Below are 20,923 nucleotides of genomic sequence, written 5' to 3' on the forward strand. Positions count from 1 at the left end.
ATTCCATCCGAGCCTAATTAAACCTTAGATTCGACCCTCTTTATATAGAGAGTTGTAGAGTAAAAGATAATAATCTATGAGATTCAAAAGATAAATATCTTATAATTTTTTATATTATCTCCTTATTTACATATATCTGACACCTAATAATTAACAAAATTTCGGTGTCAACAGTATTGTCGACAAGCTTTTTACTTCTCGAGAAGAGGTTATTGTGTACAACAAAGGTTACTTTCTTCCATTTTGTTACCCTATTTTGTTTTACTTGGTTACTTAATTATTAGCGTTCATCAAAGGTTTCATCCTATGAAGTCTTGTTATAAAATCAGGAGAAAAGGTCAAACTAAAGCCTTATAGTGGGATGCTTAATGTCGATTTTGGAGAAGGGATTAACAAGAGTGATGTATATTTGCTGTGAGCTAAAAATTGTACTCTTCTGTTTTCTGTCAAGAATTATACATTCCATTCAACTGCTATCCGCCATCTTAATGTGTTCCTTTTATGTTCGTTGTAGTCTATGATCAACTTTTGGAACTGGGGAATGCCAAGGCTTAATAAACTAAATTGGTTCAGGGATATCAACTTTTCAAGGACAACATTGGAGCATTTAGCCGACTCATTTTGAGGGATTAGCACATTTGAGGGATATCAACTTCCTGTTTTTCCCTTATTTTGCAGGAGTAGCAGAGTAAATAATCTGAAAGCAGGTATATTGTTTCCTTTCTTATTTTCAATTTAAAGTCTGTGAAATGTTGTACAAAGAAATAAGACATTGAGTGCATCTAATTTTATTTATTGTTCATATATAGATTGTATTGATGATTGAAATTGATAAACAATTCAATATCGGTCATAGTTAGCTCAATTTTTTTGGGTCTGAATTCAGACTTAATTTAAATGCATTAATCGTGTGCCTAATTTAGTTGATCGTTCCTGGATTATAACCTGAGTTTGTTTGTTAGCTGGGCTCAGGGGTGGTCGGGTGGATCTTAGTTTGGGCCGGTGGGGTTTTGGATTGTTGGATTTTGGATTGGCAGAATTTTAAGTTTTAAGTTTCAACTAACTACTCATGTTATAATTAACGAATATCCTTAAAGATAATTATTTACTTAGTATCGTCATCAATTGATTAGTTTAATTGTTGGATTTTGGATTTTCTAATTTAGTTGATAGAAATTAGTTTAATTGTTGGATTTTGGATTGGCAGAATTTTGTTTTGCAAATAGGAAGTGTGGCAGAATGTATTATATTTGAGTCTATGCTTTGGTCATTGTTATTATTGGTAAAACAAATATTTGGGTGCTCAAATAATTTAGTCAATTATGATATATCAGATTTGAAGATGAATGAATCTTTTAAAGGTAGTTTTCTTATCATTCTAATTTAGATGATTTGTCATATCTGCTGCATTAGATTTCTCTTTATTGTCATTGTTCTTATATTCATCAGAATCACTTAGAGAGGTCCATTCGTATTCGGTAAAGTGCTGCATCAAGATTTAAACTTCTCTTATGTTTGTTGTGTGTGAATTGAGGTCAGTAATCTGTATATAGCTTTAGCATGTTAGTATTGACTCATTATCAGAGCAATTAGGATTTGAATAATTGGGAATCCTTTACTTAATTCGTAAGAAACAGGCAGAGATCGAGAGAGAGAGAGAGAGAGAGAGAGAGAGAGAGAGAGAGAGAGAGAGAGAGAGAGAGAGAGAGAGAGATAAAGGGAGGTTTGAAAAAGAAACAGGCAGTAAACAACTAAACACTCTCAAATCCTCTCTAAATGACGAAGGATGTTGAACATCACCCTAGATTACCAAAAGGAGCAGCAAGTATAATTTCAACTCTAAGCCGGAACTTCCCTCCATTTGACTTAAATCTAATGGATTGTCAAGTAATACCCTTCATTAAATTATACTGATTATCCAATGTATTCAAAATAGTTAATAAGAATATATAGTCTGCTTGAATCAGGAATAAGTGTTCACATTCCAATTGTTGCTCTAACAACACACGCAATGTCGTAAGATAGACAAATGTACAGGGTTGTCTCGAGATCAAGTGCTTGTCTGCTTGAAAATGTGTATAGGCGGATCCAAGTCTTCTATGTAAGAGTCAAAAGGCTAACTTTTGTTTGTGGTGATGATATAATCAGGCTTTGGGGTATAAAATAAAATTTTAACAAAGAGAGAAAAAGAGGTAATACCTTACTAACTTTAGTACTCTTATAATTATTAATTGGTTCACAAGTTCTAGAATCTAGAGCTTTTTCTTACTTTAGCCGATAGTTTTTTTTTATTTTTTTTTATTTTGAATATTGTTAATGTGTGTAGATGCTTTTTTCCGAAACTTGCTTTCATTTTAGAATTTAAAAAAGCAATGTCTTACTTCTTTATGGGAATGAATAACGACAAATAATTTTGGATATCCAGTTGTAGTAAAAGCTAACATCATATCTTAATTGTTCAGTAACAACTTAGTGGTTGTTGAAATATGTCTTAAGCCATTTTTAAGGTGAATGATTAGAGTTTCCTAATTTATATTGTGGCTACTTAAAGATTAATTGCGTCTTTGTAATATTTCAGGTTTTTCTACACAGTTGCATTCTTCTCCCGACTTAATTGAGCAACTACGAGATTTCAATGGCAGAAAAGTTGGTTATTTATTTATAGAAAATTTGAAAAATTGAGGAAATTTTGTAAATGACATATGCCATCAGTAATCTAAATAACTTACATACATTTTCAATTTTTCTTTAATTTTTCAATAAATTTTTATTTTTTAAAAACATTATTATGTAAGTTATTAAAAATTAATCCTCTTTCTCATTTGTTGAACATTTAGATAAGATTCTTAATATTAGAAGATATTTTTAAAAAAAATATAGAAATTTTGAAGAAAAAAATACATATGTAGGCCATCAATCAGTTTTAAGTTTCAACTAACTACTCATGTTATAATTAACGAATATCCTTAAAGATAATTATTTACTTAGCATCGTCATGAACTGATTTATTAGCTTGCAATAAGTATCAAAAATATCTTTTGAAGATATCTTGTAGTAGTATGAAATAGTACAGTTATGTATACAATATGAATTTCAAAACTATGTCAATCTATGATTCAAAGGGTTAAAAAAAAAAAAAGATTCAAGGCAAGAGAAAGAAGGAGATGGATTTATTTGAAATAAGTGCTAAAAGGAGATATTAGGAGGAGAATGAGGGTCTGTTCACATTTACTGAATTTAGATGCACTGAGCTGAGCTAAATTGAACTAATTAATTTATTTAAAATGAAATAAGAATTAAAAGGAGAGATTGGGAGGAGATGGATTTATTTGAAATAAATTTATTGATTATCTCGTAGTTGACATGAATTATATATAAGCACTTTTAACAAAGACATTGTGTTTAATTGAGGAGAGGGGGAGAGGGTCTAGGAGAAAAAAAAGAAGAAATTGATCCCTTTATCTCTCCCAGCTTCTCTCTATCATCATCTTTCTTTTGACCTCCCTCTCTTTCTTGTAACTTTCAAATTTTATTTTATATACTAATCTCAATAAGTATTTGTATTATATACAAAATACTTATCCTTAAATTAGGAGTCTAACCACACTTGTCTATGTTCATTTTAATTTGAGTAAGGGTTCGTATTAACACATTAAACTGATGCAAGCAACTTCCCTTTTACTATTCCCCCAATCGCCTTGATCACACCACCCAGTTTGTCAATCCTTCCATCGCTTTCATCACACCACCCAGCTTGCCAATCCTCCACTCAAACCTCCAATTGCCTTAATCACACCACCCGTTTTGCCAATCCTCCAATCACCTTGATCACTCCACCGTACCCAGTCCAATCACCTTGATTGCACCACTCAATTTGCCAATCTTCCAATCGCCCTAATCGCACCATCCAATTTGCTTATCCTCTAATCTCCTTTATCGCATTACCAAGTTTGCCGATCCTCCAATCACAACACCCAATTCACCAATCCTTTAATCACCCACTCACAGGCTCACACCGATGTAATTTGTACTTTTAAATTATTTTAATCAACATACCCATATATTACATTAATTCCTTAGCAGCACAATCTATTCTATCATATTTCAACTTTGACCAACGCCAACATCTATACCTAACTTCGTTACAAATAAAACGTTATTAATAATCTGCACATATATCATCGCATAATTACACATTAATCACCAAGGATAGATCACCAAGTTGGGAGACCGCGCGACTCCAGTGTTAGTTCAAGCTTTAGTTATGCGCAATTTAGGTGATGAAGATAAAGCCTGATGATTACAGAAAGAAAGGAATATTCGAGAATGTTCACAAAAAAAAAAAACAAAACTGTATTCAAGAAAACATTAGGGAAAAGCTGTAATGATTTGATTAGTTGATGATAAAAGTCATTACAATACTGAAACTATATTAATAACTCATTTCTTACCATCTTTCTGTTATAAGAAAATGCTACATATTTCGACAATCATTCCCCTTAAAAGCATGCTCATATGCCTTCTTTCGCTGCCCACTCTAGCTTCTATGTTTGCATCATTATGTACTATAACTAAAGTGATCATTAGAAAAATTAAATTATATTAACACATAAACTACGACTAATTACACACTAATCAGCATGCAAAAAAAAAAAGGACCATTAACATGCTCATACTGAAAAATTAAGAACCAATCATATTCATCTAAAATTAGGAGTGAGAATAGAAAAGTAGGAGTGGGAAAATAAGAATGAGCATTAATTAAATACCAAAAAAAGAGGGATAATTTGGGATATTTAGAAAAAAAAATACTTACTAAAAAAGGAAAGGAGGAATGTAATTTTCGAATACCCAAAAAGGAAAGCAGGAATGTAAAAAAGGGACGGAGATAGTATAATAGTTTACATGGATTTTTTTAAAAAAAATACATTAGTAAAAATAAAAAACAAAAAAATATGGTCAAAGCTAAAATATAAAGAGTGAAAAAGTCTAAGGTCCCATTCTTTAGAGCTGCTCTGCTCAAATCAAATATGCTCTGCTCAAAAGAAATATGCTCTGCTTAATTTTCAAATAATAATTAATAATAACAACAATAATAATTAATATTCAATAATAATAATTAATATTGTATTGATGAAAATAATTTATTATTTTGAATAATTATAATAATTATTAATATTAAAAATAATTTTAATAATTAATAATAATAATAATTTTAATAATTAATAATAATAATAATTTTAATAATTAATAATAATACTAATAATAATTAATAAGTTTAATAATTAATAATAATAATAATTTTAATAATTAATAATAATAATAATTTTAATAATTAATAATAATAATAATAATTTTAATAATAATTAAAAATAATAATAATTATAATAATAATTAATAATAATAATTTTAATAATTAATAATAATAATAATAATAATAATAATAATAATTTTAATATTTAATAATAATGATAACAATTTTAATAATTAATAATAATAATAATTATTATTATTAATAATTTTAATAATAATAATAATAATAATAATAATAATAATAATAATAATAATAATAACAACAACAACAACAACAACAACAACAACAACAACAACAACAACATTAATAATAATAACATTAATAATAGTATTAATAATGATGTTGAAATTTGCTCGGCTCGGCTATCCTGAAATCTGCTCTGCTCTGCTGATCCCTGCTCTGCTCTGCTCTGCCAGAAGCTCAAAAGAACAGGACCTAAGTTGGTCAAATAATATTATGAAATGAAGGGAGTAATAAGTATTCGTAATAACTAATAAATCAAAGATAAAGAAAATCAAGTTTGATTTTTTTTTTTAAATTTTTTTTTTATATTTTTTAAAAATTATGTTTGATTTCTTACCATAATTACATTTTTTAAAAAAAAAATAAATAAAAATAAGAAATCAAGTTTGATTTCTTACCATAATTACAGTGCGAAAGCAACCATGCATATCCTAACCTTTTCTCTATCCTTGTCATTTATCACCTACTATTCATCTATAAAAAGGACCAACATTTTTCTTAAGACTCCATCAACCAAACCAAAAAATACATACTTCTAATACTCTTTGAAGTAATTTGCAAAATTCTCTAGTCCTAAAAAAAATGAATTTTTTTGCAATTTTCCTCCTCTTGTCTCTTTTTTCTATCATTTCTCAAGCACAAATAGTCGAAGACTTTTGTGTCGCGGATTACACTCTCCCTAGTGGTCCGGCAGGATACTCTTGTAAAAATCCCGCTAAAGTCACATTTGATGATTTTGTTTTCACGGGGCTAAGCGCCCCGGGAGACACAAAAAACGTGTACAAGGCAGCCGTTACCCCGGCATTTTCCTCCGAATTTGCGGCCTTTAACGGTCTAGGGCTTGCCATGGCCAGGTTAGACTTCGCCGTAGATGGAGTTATAGCGTTGCATGTGCACCGTACATCCGAGGTTCTTGTATTGGCTCAAGGTGAAATTATTGCTGGATTCATTTCCACCAATAACACAGCTTATTACAAGAAACTCAAAGTTGGTGAAATCATGGTTTTCCCACAATCACTCTTGCACTTCCAACTTAACGTTGGTAAGACTCCGGCGGTTGCATTCGTTACCTTGAATAGCGCGAAGCCGGGGCTTCAATTCATCGATAATTCTCTCTTTGCTGGGAATTTTCCTACTGATCTTGCTGTGAAAACCATGCTTCTTGATGATAATCAAGTCAAGAAGCTTAAGAAGGCATTTGGTGGTAAACATTGAACGTTTTAGCAATTTAACCAATGTAATAGTATAATATTAAATTAAAATACCTTTTAGGTGTTTGTTACAATTTCTTTAATAATATAATAATCTATGTTTGTTTTAATAAATCAATTTTTATATTAAATTGAATGCATTTATCCATCAATTGAGAGAGGAGATTGGAAAAAATAACATAAATTTTTTAAAAGTATTGAGATATGCCTAGGTAATTATCTACCCATACCCAAACATTCTTCACATAACATTATTTCTAATGAATGAAGTGTTCTCCCCAATCTATTTTGACTTGTTTGGTTTCATAATGTGACTTAATTATATAAAAATTCACTAAGGCCAATTCTAGTAATACCAAAATCAGAAAATTTAACATATTTTCAAAAATTAATATAAAGTCGAAGCTACACGCCATTACATCAACACACTCTAGTCAAATTCAACTCATCCTTTTTCATGACATATTACGGTTTTAAATTAAACTGTTTTGCATACATTAAGGAAATTTTAATTGCTTTTAATGTTGATTGAAAGTTGAAATGACAATACATGTGTTCTATTCTAACTTTAAAATTGAGCCCTTGAAAAAAGGAAATGCTTAGCTTATACGAAGTAACTAAATTAATAAGACAACAAAAGCATTAAATTAAAAAAATTGTGAAAGTAGTTTTTTATGGAAAAGGGTAACTGAAATAGAGAGGATTAGGGACCACATGACTCAATGAATAATTAACAAAGGAGAGAGAATGAGAGAAAAATATGTAGATGAGGGGCGTTATAAATCAGCAAGGCCCGTTCTTTAGAGCTACTCTAATCTACTGAGTCCTGCTCTGTCTTGCTCTGCTCTGATGAAATTTGCTCTACTTTGCTTCAATCTGCTCTGCTCTACTTAAAATTCATACTTAATATTGAATTATTATAATAAAATAAATATTTAATAATAATAATAATTAATATTGAATTTATAATAATATTAACAAATATTTATTAATAATAATAATAAATAATTAATATTTAATAATTATAATATTAATAATAATTAATATTTAATAATAATAATAATAGTAATAATAATAGAAGTAATAATAATTAGGGCTGTTCATCGGTCCAAGACCGGACCGGACCAACCCGGATAAGACCGAAGACCGAAAATTAGAATTTTAAGAACCGAAGACCGGACCGATTAAGTTAGGACCGAACCCGGACCGGACCGAAAGAATCGGTCCAAAACCCGAACCGGACCGTTTTGGACCGATTTAAGAATTTTTTAAAAAAGAATATTAATTTTTAATAAAGTCAAGGAAAACACAAAAAAAATATTGGAAAAACGATATTGTAACGTCATTTTTGCGTCTTTTTTTGTATGTTTAGTGCAAAAAAACTTATAAAGTTAAAGTATTCTAAGCTTATTAAGGATAATTTTAAACGTTGTTTAAGGTTTCACACATATTTTTTATAAAAAAATCGGTCCGGTCTAAAACCGGTTTTTAAAGGGTTTTGGACTGGACCGGACCGAAGACCGGAAAAATGAATTTCAAGACCCGAAGACCGGACCGATTAATTCGGTCTGGTCCGGTCCGGGTTCGGTCCAGGGTGGTCCGGTCCATTTTTTCGGTCCGGACCGATTTATGAACACCCCTAATAATTATAATAATGATAATAATAGTAATAATAATAATAATAATTGATTTTTTATGATAAAATTAATATTTAAAGATAATAACTAATATTTAAAGATAATAATGATTATTAATTTTTAATAATAATAAAAATAATAATTAAATAAAATTTAATAATAATAATTATTATTATAATAATAAGGAAAATTGGCTTAAAATAATACCAATTATTACTGGTGTGTGCAAAATAATACAACCTCAACTATTTGCTATCAACAGTACAACCTTTTGTATTATATGTGCAAAATGGTACGCCAACCATCAAAGAAGACATTTTAAGGAATATACTGTTCATATTCAATATTATTATTATTTTATTATTATTTTTTTAATATAAAAGTATTTATTTCAAAATACATTTTATGTTAATAGTTTCATCCTACCCAAATAAATAATACTCCACCCCTTTTGTTAGGCTAGTAAATTAATTTCTCCAAATTAAAGAAATTTTTGTAACTGACAAACAAAAGTAAATAAGGTATTTAAATGCATATTATGATATAATTAGTTTCAACAAATGTATTAAAAACCAAACTTAATACTTGTATAATATTTCCTTTGGTTTTTATACTTACAACACACCTTTTGACATGCTAAGCAATTTGAAAAAATGATTAGACTATGTAAGCGTACAAATTATGCTATAAGTTTTAATCATAGCAACTTATTAACACTTTGTTTTTCATTTGTTAAACATGACACTTTCTTCTTATGAATTGGTGGTAAAATTATGTTGATTTATTTGTCTGTTTATCATGACTAATATCTCTCTTAAAATGTGTATCATGTCAAAATAGTGTGTTATTGTAAATAAAAATATAAGAATTATGTATTTTGAAAAAAAAATAATAATAATTAATAGTATAAAATAATATAATAAATATAGACGAAAGATTCCTCTAGATACCCTCTCTAATAGCTGGCGTACCATTTTGCACATATATTAAAAAAGGTGGTACCATTGAAAGCATATAATTGAGATCATATTATTTTGCACCCATCGCTAATAGTTGGGATTATTTTAAGCCAATTTTCCTAATAATAATTAATATTAATAATAATATTTTAAATAATAATAATATTTTAAATAAAAATATTTAAAATAATAATAATAATAATATTAAGCGAATTCAGAGGTTCTCGACAACGCAAGACATTGGAGCACGTGCTGCAGCTCATATTTTTACTAGGGTAGGCTTTGCTATAGTTGCGCAAGACATTGGAGCATGTCCTGCAGCTCATATTTTTACTAGGGTAGGCTTTGCTATAGCTAGAGGAGTGGGAGCCCAGATTGTATCTCGGCTTCCCACTAATTTATTGTAGGTTATATGACTTTTTGTTTTGAGATAATAATAATAATAATAATAATAATAATAATAATAATAATAATAATAATAATAATAATAATAATAATAATAATAATAATAATAATAATAATAATACATCCTCCGTTCATTTATTATTGCACCACTTGACTTTTTAGAAAGTTTCACAAATATTGCACCATTTCCTCTTTAGGAAATTAATTTTTTGTGTTCACACTACAAATACCCAACATACCCTTGTTTTTTCACACTTACTTTTTAGTTTATCAATATGTCACATGGGAAATTTTGTATTTTTACCTTTCTCTAACTCATTTTTTTCCACTACCAAAATATTTGTACCCAACCTCTATGGTGCAATAAAAAAAGAACGGAGGAAGTAATAATAATAATAATAATAATAATAATAATAATAATAATAATAATAATAATAATAATAATAATAATAATAATAATAATAATAATAATAATAATAATAATAATAATAATAATAATAATAATAATAAAATCTGCTCGGTTCGGCTTATCTTTGCTTTACTTCAATCTGTTCTGCTCTGCCCAGAAGCTCAAAAGAATAGGGCTTAATTACACTTATTATTAATCATAATAACAAGTGTCCATTGGTGTTTTAATGACATAACAAGTACTCCCTCTATGTTATAATAATCAATCGCAATACTTTTGATTAATACTATATCTGTCAATTCTTGACCCGACTTGACTTGATTTCAAACCCATTTTAGTAAGAGAGAACCCGAACCGACCCAAATGATCCGAATAGACCCGTTTTGACCTATATATCATAATTGGTAATGACCCAAGCAATCCAAACCACTTGAACCAAATGACCCAAATAACCCATAATTTGTTCCAAACCTGACGTGTTGACCCGAATTGACAGGTCTAATCAACATATATGTCAATGCACAACTTTGGCCATTAATATTTATAATTATATATAATATAATTAAGAAATATTAAAGCTTGATTTAATGAAAATATACATATATAAATGAGAAAATAATCAAAAAATATTTTACATGACAAGATTTGACAATATTTTGCACTATTCATATGTATATTTAATGAAAATATACATATAAATAGTGCAAAATTTAAAGTGTTGATATTATTACGAAATGTAGGGAGTATCATTATCGATACTTTTAAACCTCATGCTGATACAAAAATTGCATTGTTATGAGGTCTAAAAGTACCCAAAAATTTTGCCCTTAAACTGCCAGGTACAAATCTAAAAGTCTAAAATTAAACCACTCCTGCCCAGGCCATTACCCATCTAGGTATGTATCCACCAATCGCCACCTCATCCCCATCTCATAAGTAGGGATGTCAATGGAGCGGGGCGGGCGGATGTTGACATTTCCATCCCCATCCCCACCTAACATTTTCATCCCCATCCCCGCGGCGGGTCTAAAATTCATCCCCATCCCCGCCCCGACGGGTACAATTCCAAAACCATCCCCGCCCCACCATCTACTTGGATATCCACCCCCACCTAATCCCCGCCAAAGACCCGCCTAATCCCCACCCAATACCCACCTAACCTCCACCTTTCAAATACACAATCCTACATAATTAATATAGATTACATTTTAAAAAAAAATAAACATTCCAAATATTACACATTTTTTTGTTTATAATATAAGTGTATTACAAATTATTATAATTAATATTTTATTTTACATAAATATTTTATAAAATAGTATAAAAATATAAAATTTGTTTTAAGAGATATATAAATGTGAGAATAAGGTGGGGATGGGGCGGGTACGAAGTGGGGCAGATGGGGCGAGGCGGGTACAACCTATAATCCACCCCCGCCCCATCACCCATGGCGGGTATGGTTTTCATCCCCATCCCCGCCCCACCACCCGCCAAACCAAAACCCATCCCCGCCCAGTACTGGGGCGAGGATGGGGCGGGTCTCCTACTTGACCCGCCCCACTGACATCCCTACTCATAATGCTTATATGCGTTTATAAAAATTTTCGTACCTTTATTAAAGATTAAACTTATGTCTTGTTCACTTTAGCTTAATTTTAGTTCAGTTCAGCTCCAATCAATTCAGTTCAGTCCAGCTCCAATTAGTTCAGTTTAGTTCAGCTCCTAATTTACCGCTCTCATGCATAAAATATTTATTTTATTTCAGTTTAGTTTAGTCCAGCTCCAATCAATTCAGTCAAGCTTCAATTAGTTCAGTTCAATTCAGAAATTGTGAACAGACCCTTAGGCCTTGTTCTTTTGGATGTATTTTCACTTCAATTCAATACCAATATTAATAACAACAATAACAATAATTTAGTTCATTGCAGTTAAGTTTAGGTCGTTTCAGGTTAATTAGGGGCCGTTTGGTTCGCATAGGGTAATCGGAATGGAATGAACAAAGGGAAAGACAAGGAATGGAATGAAATTACCTAAAATTGTGTATGCTGTTTGTTTTATAACAAAGAGAATGAGCCCCACCACCACACCACCACCATACAGCCACCTACACTTTCACTCTCCACCGTTTCCAGCCACCACCCAGCCATCAAACCCCTCGCCGCTGCTCCCTCACCGTGCGCCTCCCTTCGCCGGCCGTCCCCGCCTCTCGCAAATCCTCCCTCAGCCACGAATGAAGCCTAGCCACGAATGGATCCCAGTATTCCCGTCGCTGCCCAGAAATACTCAACTCTATACCAACACAATTAGATCTAGACAAACTCAATCAAAACTTCAATCATCAGAACACAACATATTAATACAACCAAATACCTTAGATCTAAAATGTTTTCGTACACTAAACATCCTAAATCAACTTTCAAATATCAAACAAACTGCAAATCATTTCAAATTCAAATAAATTCATTTGCGAGGGGCGAGGAGGGGAAGATTTGCGGGGAGAGGGGAAGGGCAGCGACGGGAAGGGGCGGGGCATTGGGAGGGCTAGGCGACGGTTTAACAGCGATAGGGAGGGCTGGGTGGGTGGTGGTGGTTATTTTTGCGGGGGTTGTGGTTGTTTTTGCGGGGGAGGGGAGGGCGGCGAGGATCGGGGGTGGGGCAGCGGTGGTCGGGGTAGGGTCGGCGATGGTCAGGTATGTAGGTGGGCTGGTTTCCGGTGGTGTTGGTAGGTGTAAAGGTGGTGATGTGGTGGTGTTGGGGTGGCTAGGGAATGGAATGGAAATACCTAGGGGGGGGGGGTGGGGAATGGACTTAGAAGGAATTTGGGGAATGGAGGGGGTAAAGGGAATGAAAGAAAGTGATAAACAAACATCAACAAAGGGAATCGGGCCAGTTGATTCCCATTCCCTTTCCTGAATACCCCCAACCAAACGGCCCCTTAGTTTATTTTAGTCTAGTAATTAAGACAATTCGAACTTCTTTATATATATATATATAAAAAAAAAATAAAAAAAAAAAAAGACAATTCGAACTTCAATAATTTAGACTAGTGTTTAAGATAATACTCTTATGAGTAAAGTCTTGTTTAATAACATAGATGTTTCTTACCAGATTGAGAAATTTCTAAAAACACGAGTAATACTTTTTCTAACTACTCTATTGCATTAAAATGTCTTTCTTTCTATTGTCAAAAAAAAAAAAAAAATGTCTTTCTCAAATTAACCTAATCGTAAGACATTAATAGATTAAGTGGATGAACTCAATTTATATGACAACATATTACATATTCCTTGACTGTGTCAAGAAGATAGACAAAGTCATTACCTGCTAAGTGAAAAAGTTGATTAAATTAACCAACTAATCTTATTATAAAACTATTCAATTAGAGAAGAAAGTTTCATGATTAATGACTAATTCTACGTACGTCTTTAATCCATAGCCTAGCTTCCCTAAATTCAATTAACTATAAAAGGCATAATTCAGCATGCAAGAATTATAACTTGTATTAGAAATTAAATCCTCACATACATTTGAGTGTAACACAATTTCATAAGAAAAAAAAAAAAGATGGAAGCTCGTTATTTTCTAGCTTACCTTACTTTCTTTGCCATGTCTTTCTATGTGGCCTACGCGACAGATCCTACTCAGTTACAAGACTTCTGTGTCGCGATGAATGATCCAAATAATGAATGTATGTTTTTATCTTGATCTATCACAAATTAATGATGTGAATTTATAATTGTTTGTACTTAACTAAACTTCATGTTGATGTTAATTGTTTAACTAATTTGCAGTGTTTGTGAACGGATTGCTATGCAAGAATCCAATGGCTGCCAAACCCGAGGATTTCTTTTTTGAAGGGCTAGACAAGCCAGGAAACACGAACAACATGGTACGTTCCAATGTGACACTAGTATCCGCATTACAACTAGCAGGGCTCAACACCCTCGGCATATCTTTGGCTAGGATCGACTATGCACCTTACGGCCTTAATCCTCCTCACACTCATCCTCGTGCAAGTGAAATCCTTACAGTCATTGAAGGAACCCTCTATGTTGGATTCGTAACTTCTAACCTTCCGAATGGAGACAACAAGTTGTTCGCAAAGGTGCTTAACAAAGGAGATGTTTTTGTTTTTCCACAAGGCCTCATTCATTTTCAATTTAACGCTGGAAAAGTTCCTGCTATTGCTATTGCTGGATTAAGCAGCCAAAACCCTGGCACGGTCACCATTGCTAAGGCGGTGTTTGGGGCTGAGCCACCTATCTCGGTTGATGTTCTAAGCAAGGCCTTTCAGCTAGATGATCACATAGTAAAGAAGCTTCAGTCTCAGTTTTGGATGAGCCCTTAATTCTTCCATGATTTTGGAGTATTAATACAAACCGTTGATTTGATATTTCAAATGTAGAACTACAAAAATCAGTATTTGTGTATCATAACCAAGTGAATAAGTGATCGATATGGTCTTGGTTTATCAATTTAATTGTGTTCTTAATGTATCTTAATATATTTTACATGTGCTATTGCACGAGATATTTCTACAATAATTTCCTATTTTATTTGTATTGTTTTATTGAATTATAATGGAAAATTTTCTCACAAATAATACAGTATAATTCAAGTACTTTCGAATTGTTTATGTCTCACAAATAATACTTTTATGTTGCAACTAAAAGTTAAGGTAGTATATAGAACTATATAAGAAATAAATTTTAATCATCTAAAATATTTACTGGTGTTTTGTTTATATGGATTATGGAAACACACCCCTTTAAAAGTTTTCCTACTCAACTTTTGTTTTTTATTTATATCAAACACAAATCACTTTAGATGGTTTTGGGTCATGCCTTGTGCTAAGCCCACTTGCTTTGGGTGGGATAGGCCCAACCCATAAACTACATGCTGTGTCAAAAAATTTCAAAAGATCAACCCATGCACGACCCAATCCCTGAAACCCATACGTCAATTAACCATGTCAAGCCTTATCAGGCCAGGCCTAGTGTTTCTCTCAAAAAAGGCGGCCACGGCCCAGCATGTACAACCATGAACAATGTACCATGTCCTGTATTATTTATTTATTTTTGTGCTAGTGCCATCTATATAAATCACCAATCCAATACCATTTAGGTATACTTTGTTGAGTAAAATATTATAAGTAGAAAGAATATAATTTTTTTTATAATTTATCTTGTATATTAAAGTAGAAGAGAAGGGGAAGACACATACCCAAGTTTCTAGACTTATACAAACAGATGAAACTTCAAACAGATGTCTTCTTTTGGTTACAGCCATGCTTCTGCAGAAAACAAAAAAGATGGGGGAAAAAAAAGCTCTAAGCTGAACTGTTGCTATTCTTAACAATGTGATATGGACAAGATACAGGACTTAAAAATGTAACCTATGTGTACAAAAGTAATATGAAGTGTGACAGATCTTGGAAAAAAGAAGTCACTCCTGTATCAACTTCTAAGTATTACCACCAATGACTCAGTGATACGTATTTGCGGGTCTCATTTCCCAAAGTCCTCTATCAGAGCCAATTCAAAACCTACTTTCTTCATATCATGAGCTGAAGTATGAATGGAATCAGATTTCCAGGGTTACATGCTGGAGATTGTCTAAATCCTGATATTTTCCATGTCTTCTATCACAAGATGTTCAGAATCTAATTTCTTAGAATCTCCTGCTGGAGCTAGTTTAAACTCTGATTTCTTCATGTCTTCTACTGCAGACTGATCAGTATCTGGTTTCGTTAGTTCTTCGGTCCCAAGTTCATGTTTCTTATAGCCGTTTGGTGAAGGCTGTTCAGAAACAGAATTCTTCTTCCATTCTGTCTCTGTATGTTCAGCATCTGAACCCTTCATATTTCCTGCTGGGGATCGTTCAAATCCTAATTCCTTATTGTCTTCTGCTGAAATCAGTTCACAATCCAAATTATTTTTTCCATCTGATGTAGGCTCTTCGGAATTTGATTTGTTTGTTTCCTCATTGTCCACATTCTTCTTTACAACCTCAAATGGCTCAAGCTTTGAGTCAAGATTCTTAACAGCATTTGTGAAAGATCTCACACTTTGCATTCCGGCCAACCGGCCAGAAGATTCCTGCCAGAGAGGGTGAATGTTATATTTGCATGGGAAGTGAAATTTAAAAAATAAACAAGTGGATTGTATTAAATTTAATGCAGTGAACATGAGAAAGTTCTTCTCACAGGCAATGAACCTAACAGCTAAGCTCACAAACAGTCATAGTAACAAGTGAAAAGAAAACAAACATGAGAACAATTTAGCCAACAAGCAGCAGACACACAAAAGGTATGAAGTTTATAGTTTAGGTTAGGTCAGAACGATTGCTGCTGGCAGCCTTTAACAACAGACCTTGGTAGCTTGGTTACTCTTTGTTAACCTGTAACGTACATCTTTTCAAGCACGTTTAGGCAATCTTTAGCCTACTATGATGATCAATGAGCATGAAGTAAAACCCTTGAAGATCTAGGTGATTGTAAATTACTGAATTTGATACAATATATACTGATCTCCACGGTTGACTGAAGATAGCTAATAAGGAAAATTACGTTAGTGGCCAACAGTGGGAAAAATTCATACCTTCCCAATCATAAAATCCACATAGTTTACCAATCAGCAAGTTAAAACATAACAGAAACCTCTGCAAACTTTCCCTAAATATCCGACACTGGTTAATACTTCAATGCATTGGTTAATACTTCAATGCATGCATAGAAGGATAATAACTTCAAATACAAGCTTGAGATTCCATCTATGCTGTGTCCATGCTTCCATGTCCAATTTAACAGTGTCCCTGTGTCTGAAATTTCTAGACTTGATGTGTTAAGACACATGGATAACCTAGATGTGTTAGATGCTTGGATTTGTACCAGCACCCAACACTCGTACCACTGTATGAGTAACATACGTCGCACAAGCAACATCTTTTAAAATCTATACAAATCAGATAAAAACCCATTTGGCATAAGCGCATGTAGCCTATCCACACCCACCTCTCGGGTGTTGCCAAAGTGACAAGTGTTCATTTGGAGTTGAGATCATATTTAGGGGTGATTAATTTTCCATTTCCCACCTTATAGCATGATCAAATATGTGCAATAGTGTAAGTGAGGGGACATAGAACCATATCGCAAAGGCAGATTAATTTCATGATAAAAGCTTGCCACAAAAGTACTGCAATTAGGCAGCCAAGACCATCTTGCCAATTCTCATTGCTTTCCTAAGCAAGCTCTGTGAGCATTCACAATTGTGCTTCCACAGATAATCAAGTTATACATCCTGAAATGGTACTAACATTAGCAAGTCCATTTAGCCAAAAACACAGTAAAGTTCTGAACCACTGTTACAGAGTTATTGAGTAAGGGAAAACTCAAACTTAGACAAAACCAATCACTCTTTGTTTTGAACATTATACTTCTAACTGGAAAAGAGTCAACAATCACAAGCTGCTATAGTTTTGACAGTTGTAATTTGAGTAATCAGGGTGCATCCTGAATTATATTTTAGGAAGGGAAAATTGCCATAACAAAAGCTGCTGCTTGTGAAATGTGAAGTATATGACAATCAATGGAGATTCTCTACAGGGAAGAGAAAAATAATATTTCCTCCATTTTTTTATTATTGCACCATAGGGGTTGGGTACAAATATTTTGGTAGTGGAAAAGACTAAGAGAGAGAAAGGTAAAAATACAAAACTGCCCATGTGACATATTGATAAACTAAAAAGTAAGTGTGAAAAGGCAAGGGTATGTTGGGTATTTGTAGTGTGAATACAAATAATTTTTTTCCTAAAGAGGAAATGGTGCAATATTTGTGAAACTTCCTAAAAAGGCAAGTGGTGCAATAATAAAAGAACGGGGGAAGTATTAGAGATATCGAGATTTTGAACTCACCTGTTCTATCTGGTCAGCTCGATGCGCCAAATCCTCAGCTGAAACTCCCTTGTGAAGATACTGAAGAGCATATAGCAAGTGAGAACGAATATCATCCAAAAAGTGTTCCTTGACATTACAACTAGGTACAGTAGCTTGGCATCCAATTGAGTAGAAGGGGCAGTTTACAAGCTTCATTGGACAGACAGTAATGCAATGCCTGTCCATTTCCCGTCTCATGAGGATTTCAGGGCAATTCTGCTCACAAGGAAGCATCTTGAAGGGACAGACAGAATCATGAAGTTCCATTTGAGCAGCACTGAAAGTGGCACAACATCCCTCATTTCTACACAACACAGTCCTGAAACCACAACGTGGACGATGTTGTTTAAGTTCTTCCTCAGACTTAAACTTCAAATTGCAGTGAAATTCATTCTTAAAATCGACATTCTTAAGGAGAGTTTGCGCAATAGTTTCCCTCCTATCTAACAACCAGAAGCTATTCAACTCCATTTCTTGTACAAAATCATCGATTTTGTCCTCTCTCATGTCACTAAGCAGCCACCCTGAAACCCGGGTCAATATATTCCTCTTGAGGGTAGCAAAATCTTCGATGAGGTCAGAAATTATGTCTGATGGCTGGTCAGATTTTCCCTCAGGACCCTCTTCTGAGAGGAAAGATTCTGCAACAAAGGATTCACTTCTCTCCATAAGATAATCCAACATCTCCTTTCTTATCTCAGCAGCAACAGTGCCAGGACTTTTGAACATATCTCCCGTTGTATTGTCAACACATGCAGTAGATAAACCTTCAAGTAAAACTAGAGCCATCTTGTGAACCATTTCCTTATCACAAAGTTCACAACTAAATTTTTTACCTTCCTCCTTTACATCTTCAAATTTCTCTTGTTTGAGATCAACCTCAGTGAAAGCTGTATCTGGATCCATCATCTTGAAAACAAAATTTCAACAAATATAAACCCCCTCTTACATAACAAAATATAAGAGAATATCTTGAGCTAGAACTTCGACACTGAAATGCTTCACAGCCTTTCGGACTTCAAGTCTTCAACACCAATCATAAACCAACCATCTAAAGGAAAGCAGGGGAACTGTTAAAATACGAAATAAAACGATTTTAAAGGTATTCGCACAACCAAACCACATAAGGCAGTGTCACTATTACATTTTTTTTTAAAAATGAGTTTCACCAAGATTATGTTTTTTCAAGCAAAATGAGTTAAGCATTAAAAAGTTAAGTTCAATAAAAACAAGTCGGTCCAACAATAAATGAGTCTAGTATAAGCCAATGAGGACAGAATCCTGGTACAAGTCTCAATAGACACACACATTCGAAAGCATCTAATGAGCAAAATTTTGCAATGCTCACAATTCAATCATTTGTAGGCAAAATTGTTCAATTATCCAATGTCATACATATGGAGTGATGAGGATTAGACATCAAAACACCGGGAAAAGGAAGATTACAACTAAAAGGATTACTCACACTATCATATCAATAGGTCGAAATTTTTCATATCAATCTGTCACTTCTTAGCTAATCAACAAATATGACCCATCAACTTTGATTATTGGCCAAAAAACATAGAAATGACATTACAAATCATACATCAATTTCTAATGATTGATGAATTTCTTAACATATTATAAAATATTACATTACAAATCGAAGTTGACAAATAGGAAACAATCATCTTTGATCAATTTCCAAACATTTTATACATGCCAACTATATTACATTACAATTTTCGATAATACGCCGAAATATTGAATGCAAAGCGATTAAACAATTGAAATAACCAAAATTTTCAATTGCAGAAAAATAATTCAAATTAAGCAAGTTCAAACCGAAAATAATCAAAACTTACATTTCACCTAAATCTGTTATAAGAACATAAACCCACCATAATTTCAAATTGTTTCATCTTTCTTCCTGCAAAAAATTCGAAAAAAAAAATTAAATTAAAATTATCACATTTTGAAAGATTTAATAGGTAACAGAGATGAAATTAAAATTAAATCGCCAAACTTACAGAAATCGAAGAGAGAATCCAGAAAATGAAACCTAAATGCGGATGAAATTTGGAAAGAAAAGAGAGGTGAATGGTTGTGAATTGAACTGAGGAGAGAGAAAGTTGTAAATGGATGATCAAAGAGAGCGAAAGAAGATTAATTAATGTCTAAATTTGATTAAATGTTGACCCGTTATTTAGCTCTTTTTTTTCTTTTAGTGCTCCTCCATATCTGAGTCGAAAGTCCTTTACTTGGGCAGGCCTCAAGAAAATTGAAAAGTTTTTGGTGGGACAAAAGGAGAAAAATGTAACAATTCACTCCGTTTCACGATAATGTTCTTTTTTGAAGACTCACGATAATGTTCTCATTTGTCATATTATGTACAGTATTCCGTATATCATCATGTTAAGCTTCAGACTAAAAAATCGTGAGGGTTAAGTTTGGTAAGGGTCCTCCTTACTATAAAATAAAGGAAAATTTGTCAAAAATAACACCACCTTTAAGTGGTCTTCCAGGAATAACACCACCTTTTGATTATCCTAGAATAACACCACCTTTCATGTCATTCTTCCCTAAATGGTACAAATAAATGGGTAACCGGTTTTTGCAGGTTAAAGTGTTGACATGGCTTGGTTTTTGGGGTAAAGTCAAGCATTGACTTCAATTTCCCCTCCCCTAAGCCTACGTGTAATTAATTTCTCCAACCACCCTCTGTTTCCCTCTTAATTTCATTTCCCTCTCAATTTCACTCTCTCTCCATGTCCTTTCTCTGAAATACTGAAGCAAGCAAATTGAATTGCAGATCAAATTAATTGCGGAA

General features: G+C 32.7%; 3 protein-coding genes and 1 long non-coding RNA gene across 5 annotated transcripts; 3 read left to right on the forward strand and 1 right to left on the reverse strand.

Annotated features, from left to right (window-relative positions):
* Positions 1–530: 530 nt before the first annotated feature.
* Positions 531–2,781, forward strand: LOC145634498 (uncharacterized). The gene is made up of 2 exons (XR_014113423.1): positions 531–707; positions 2,579–2,781. It is a non-coding gene; the product is annotated as an uncharacterized LOC145634498 (long non-coding RNA).
* Positions 2,782–6,071: 3,290 nt separating this feature from the next.
* On the forward strand, positions 6,072–6,873 carry LOC145634499 (auxin-binding protein ABP19a-like). The gene has a single exon (XM_081685924.1). It carries the CDS (start codon positions 6,140–6,142, stop codon positions 6,770–6,772), a length of 633 nt encoding a protein of 210 aa, XP_081542050.1. The 5' UTR covers positions 6,072–6,139; the 3' UTR covers positions 6,773–6,873.
* A 6,827-nt stretch (positions 6,874–13,700) lies between these two features.
* Positions 13,701–14,526, forward strand: LOC145634500 (putative germin-like protein 2-1). Its single transcript, XM_081685925.1, has 2 exons — positions 13,701–13,866; positions 13,970–14,526. The coding sequence occupies exons 1-2, from the start codon at positions 13,743–13,745 to the stop codon at positions 14,524–14,526; spliced, it is 681 nt and encodes a 226-aa protein (XP_081542051.1). The 5' UTR covers positions 13,701–13,742.
* A 902-nt stretch (positions 14,527–15,428) lies between these two features.
* Positions 15,429–20,377, reverse strand: LOC145635814 (uncharacterized). Of its 2 annotated transcripts, none has more exons than XM_081687173.1 (4): positions 20,124–20,377; positions 19,959–20,023; positions 18,091–19,162; positions 15,429–16,276 (listed from the first exon to the last, which is right to left on the reverse strand). In XM_081687173.1, the coding sequence occupies exons 3-4, from the start codon at positions 19,018–19,020 to the stop codon at positions 15,794–15,796; spliced, it is 1,413 nt and encodes a 470-aa protein (XP_081543299.1). In that variant the 5' UTR covers positions 19,021–19,162; positions 19,959–20,023; positions 20,124–20,377; the 3' UTR covers positions 15,429–15,793. The 2 variants fall into 2 exon arrangements, with proteins under 2 accessions (XP_081543299.1, XP_081543300.1); XM_081687174.1 differs by having other exon boundaries at positions 18,091–19,181.
* Between the last annotated feature and the right edge of the window lie 546 nt (positions 20,378–20,923).

This window comes from Chenopodium album, chromosome 6 (assembly GCF_948465745.1).
Source record: "Chenopodium album chromosome 6, dcCheAlbu1.1, whole genome shotgun sequence".
NCBI classification, from domain to species: domain Eukaryota; kingdom Viridiplantae; phylum Streptophyta; class Magnoliopsida; order Caryophyllales; family Amaranthaceae; genus Chenopodium; species Chenopodium album.

Coding starts and splice junctions, on each gene's coding strand:
- LOC145634499 (XM_081685924.1), top strand. CDS start 6,140: ATGAATTTTTTTGCAATTTTCCTCCTCTTGTCTCTTTTTTCTATCATT.
- LOC145635814 (XM_081687173.1), bottom strand. CDS start 19,020: ATGATGGATCCAGATACAGCTTTCACTGAGGTTGATCTCAAACAAGAG. Junction 16,277..18,090: donor GAGCTGACCAGATAGAACAG/GTGAGTTCAAAA, acceptor CCTCTCTGGCAG/GAATCTTCTGGCCGGTTGGC.
- LOC145634500 (XM_081685925.1), top strand. CDS start 13,743: ATGGAAGCTCGTTATTTTCTAGCTTACCTTACTTTCTTTGCCATGTCT. Junction 13,867..13,969: donor GAATGATCCAAATAATGAAT/GTATGTTTTTAT, acceptor ACTAATTTGCAG/TGTTTGTGAACGGATTGCTA.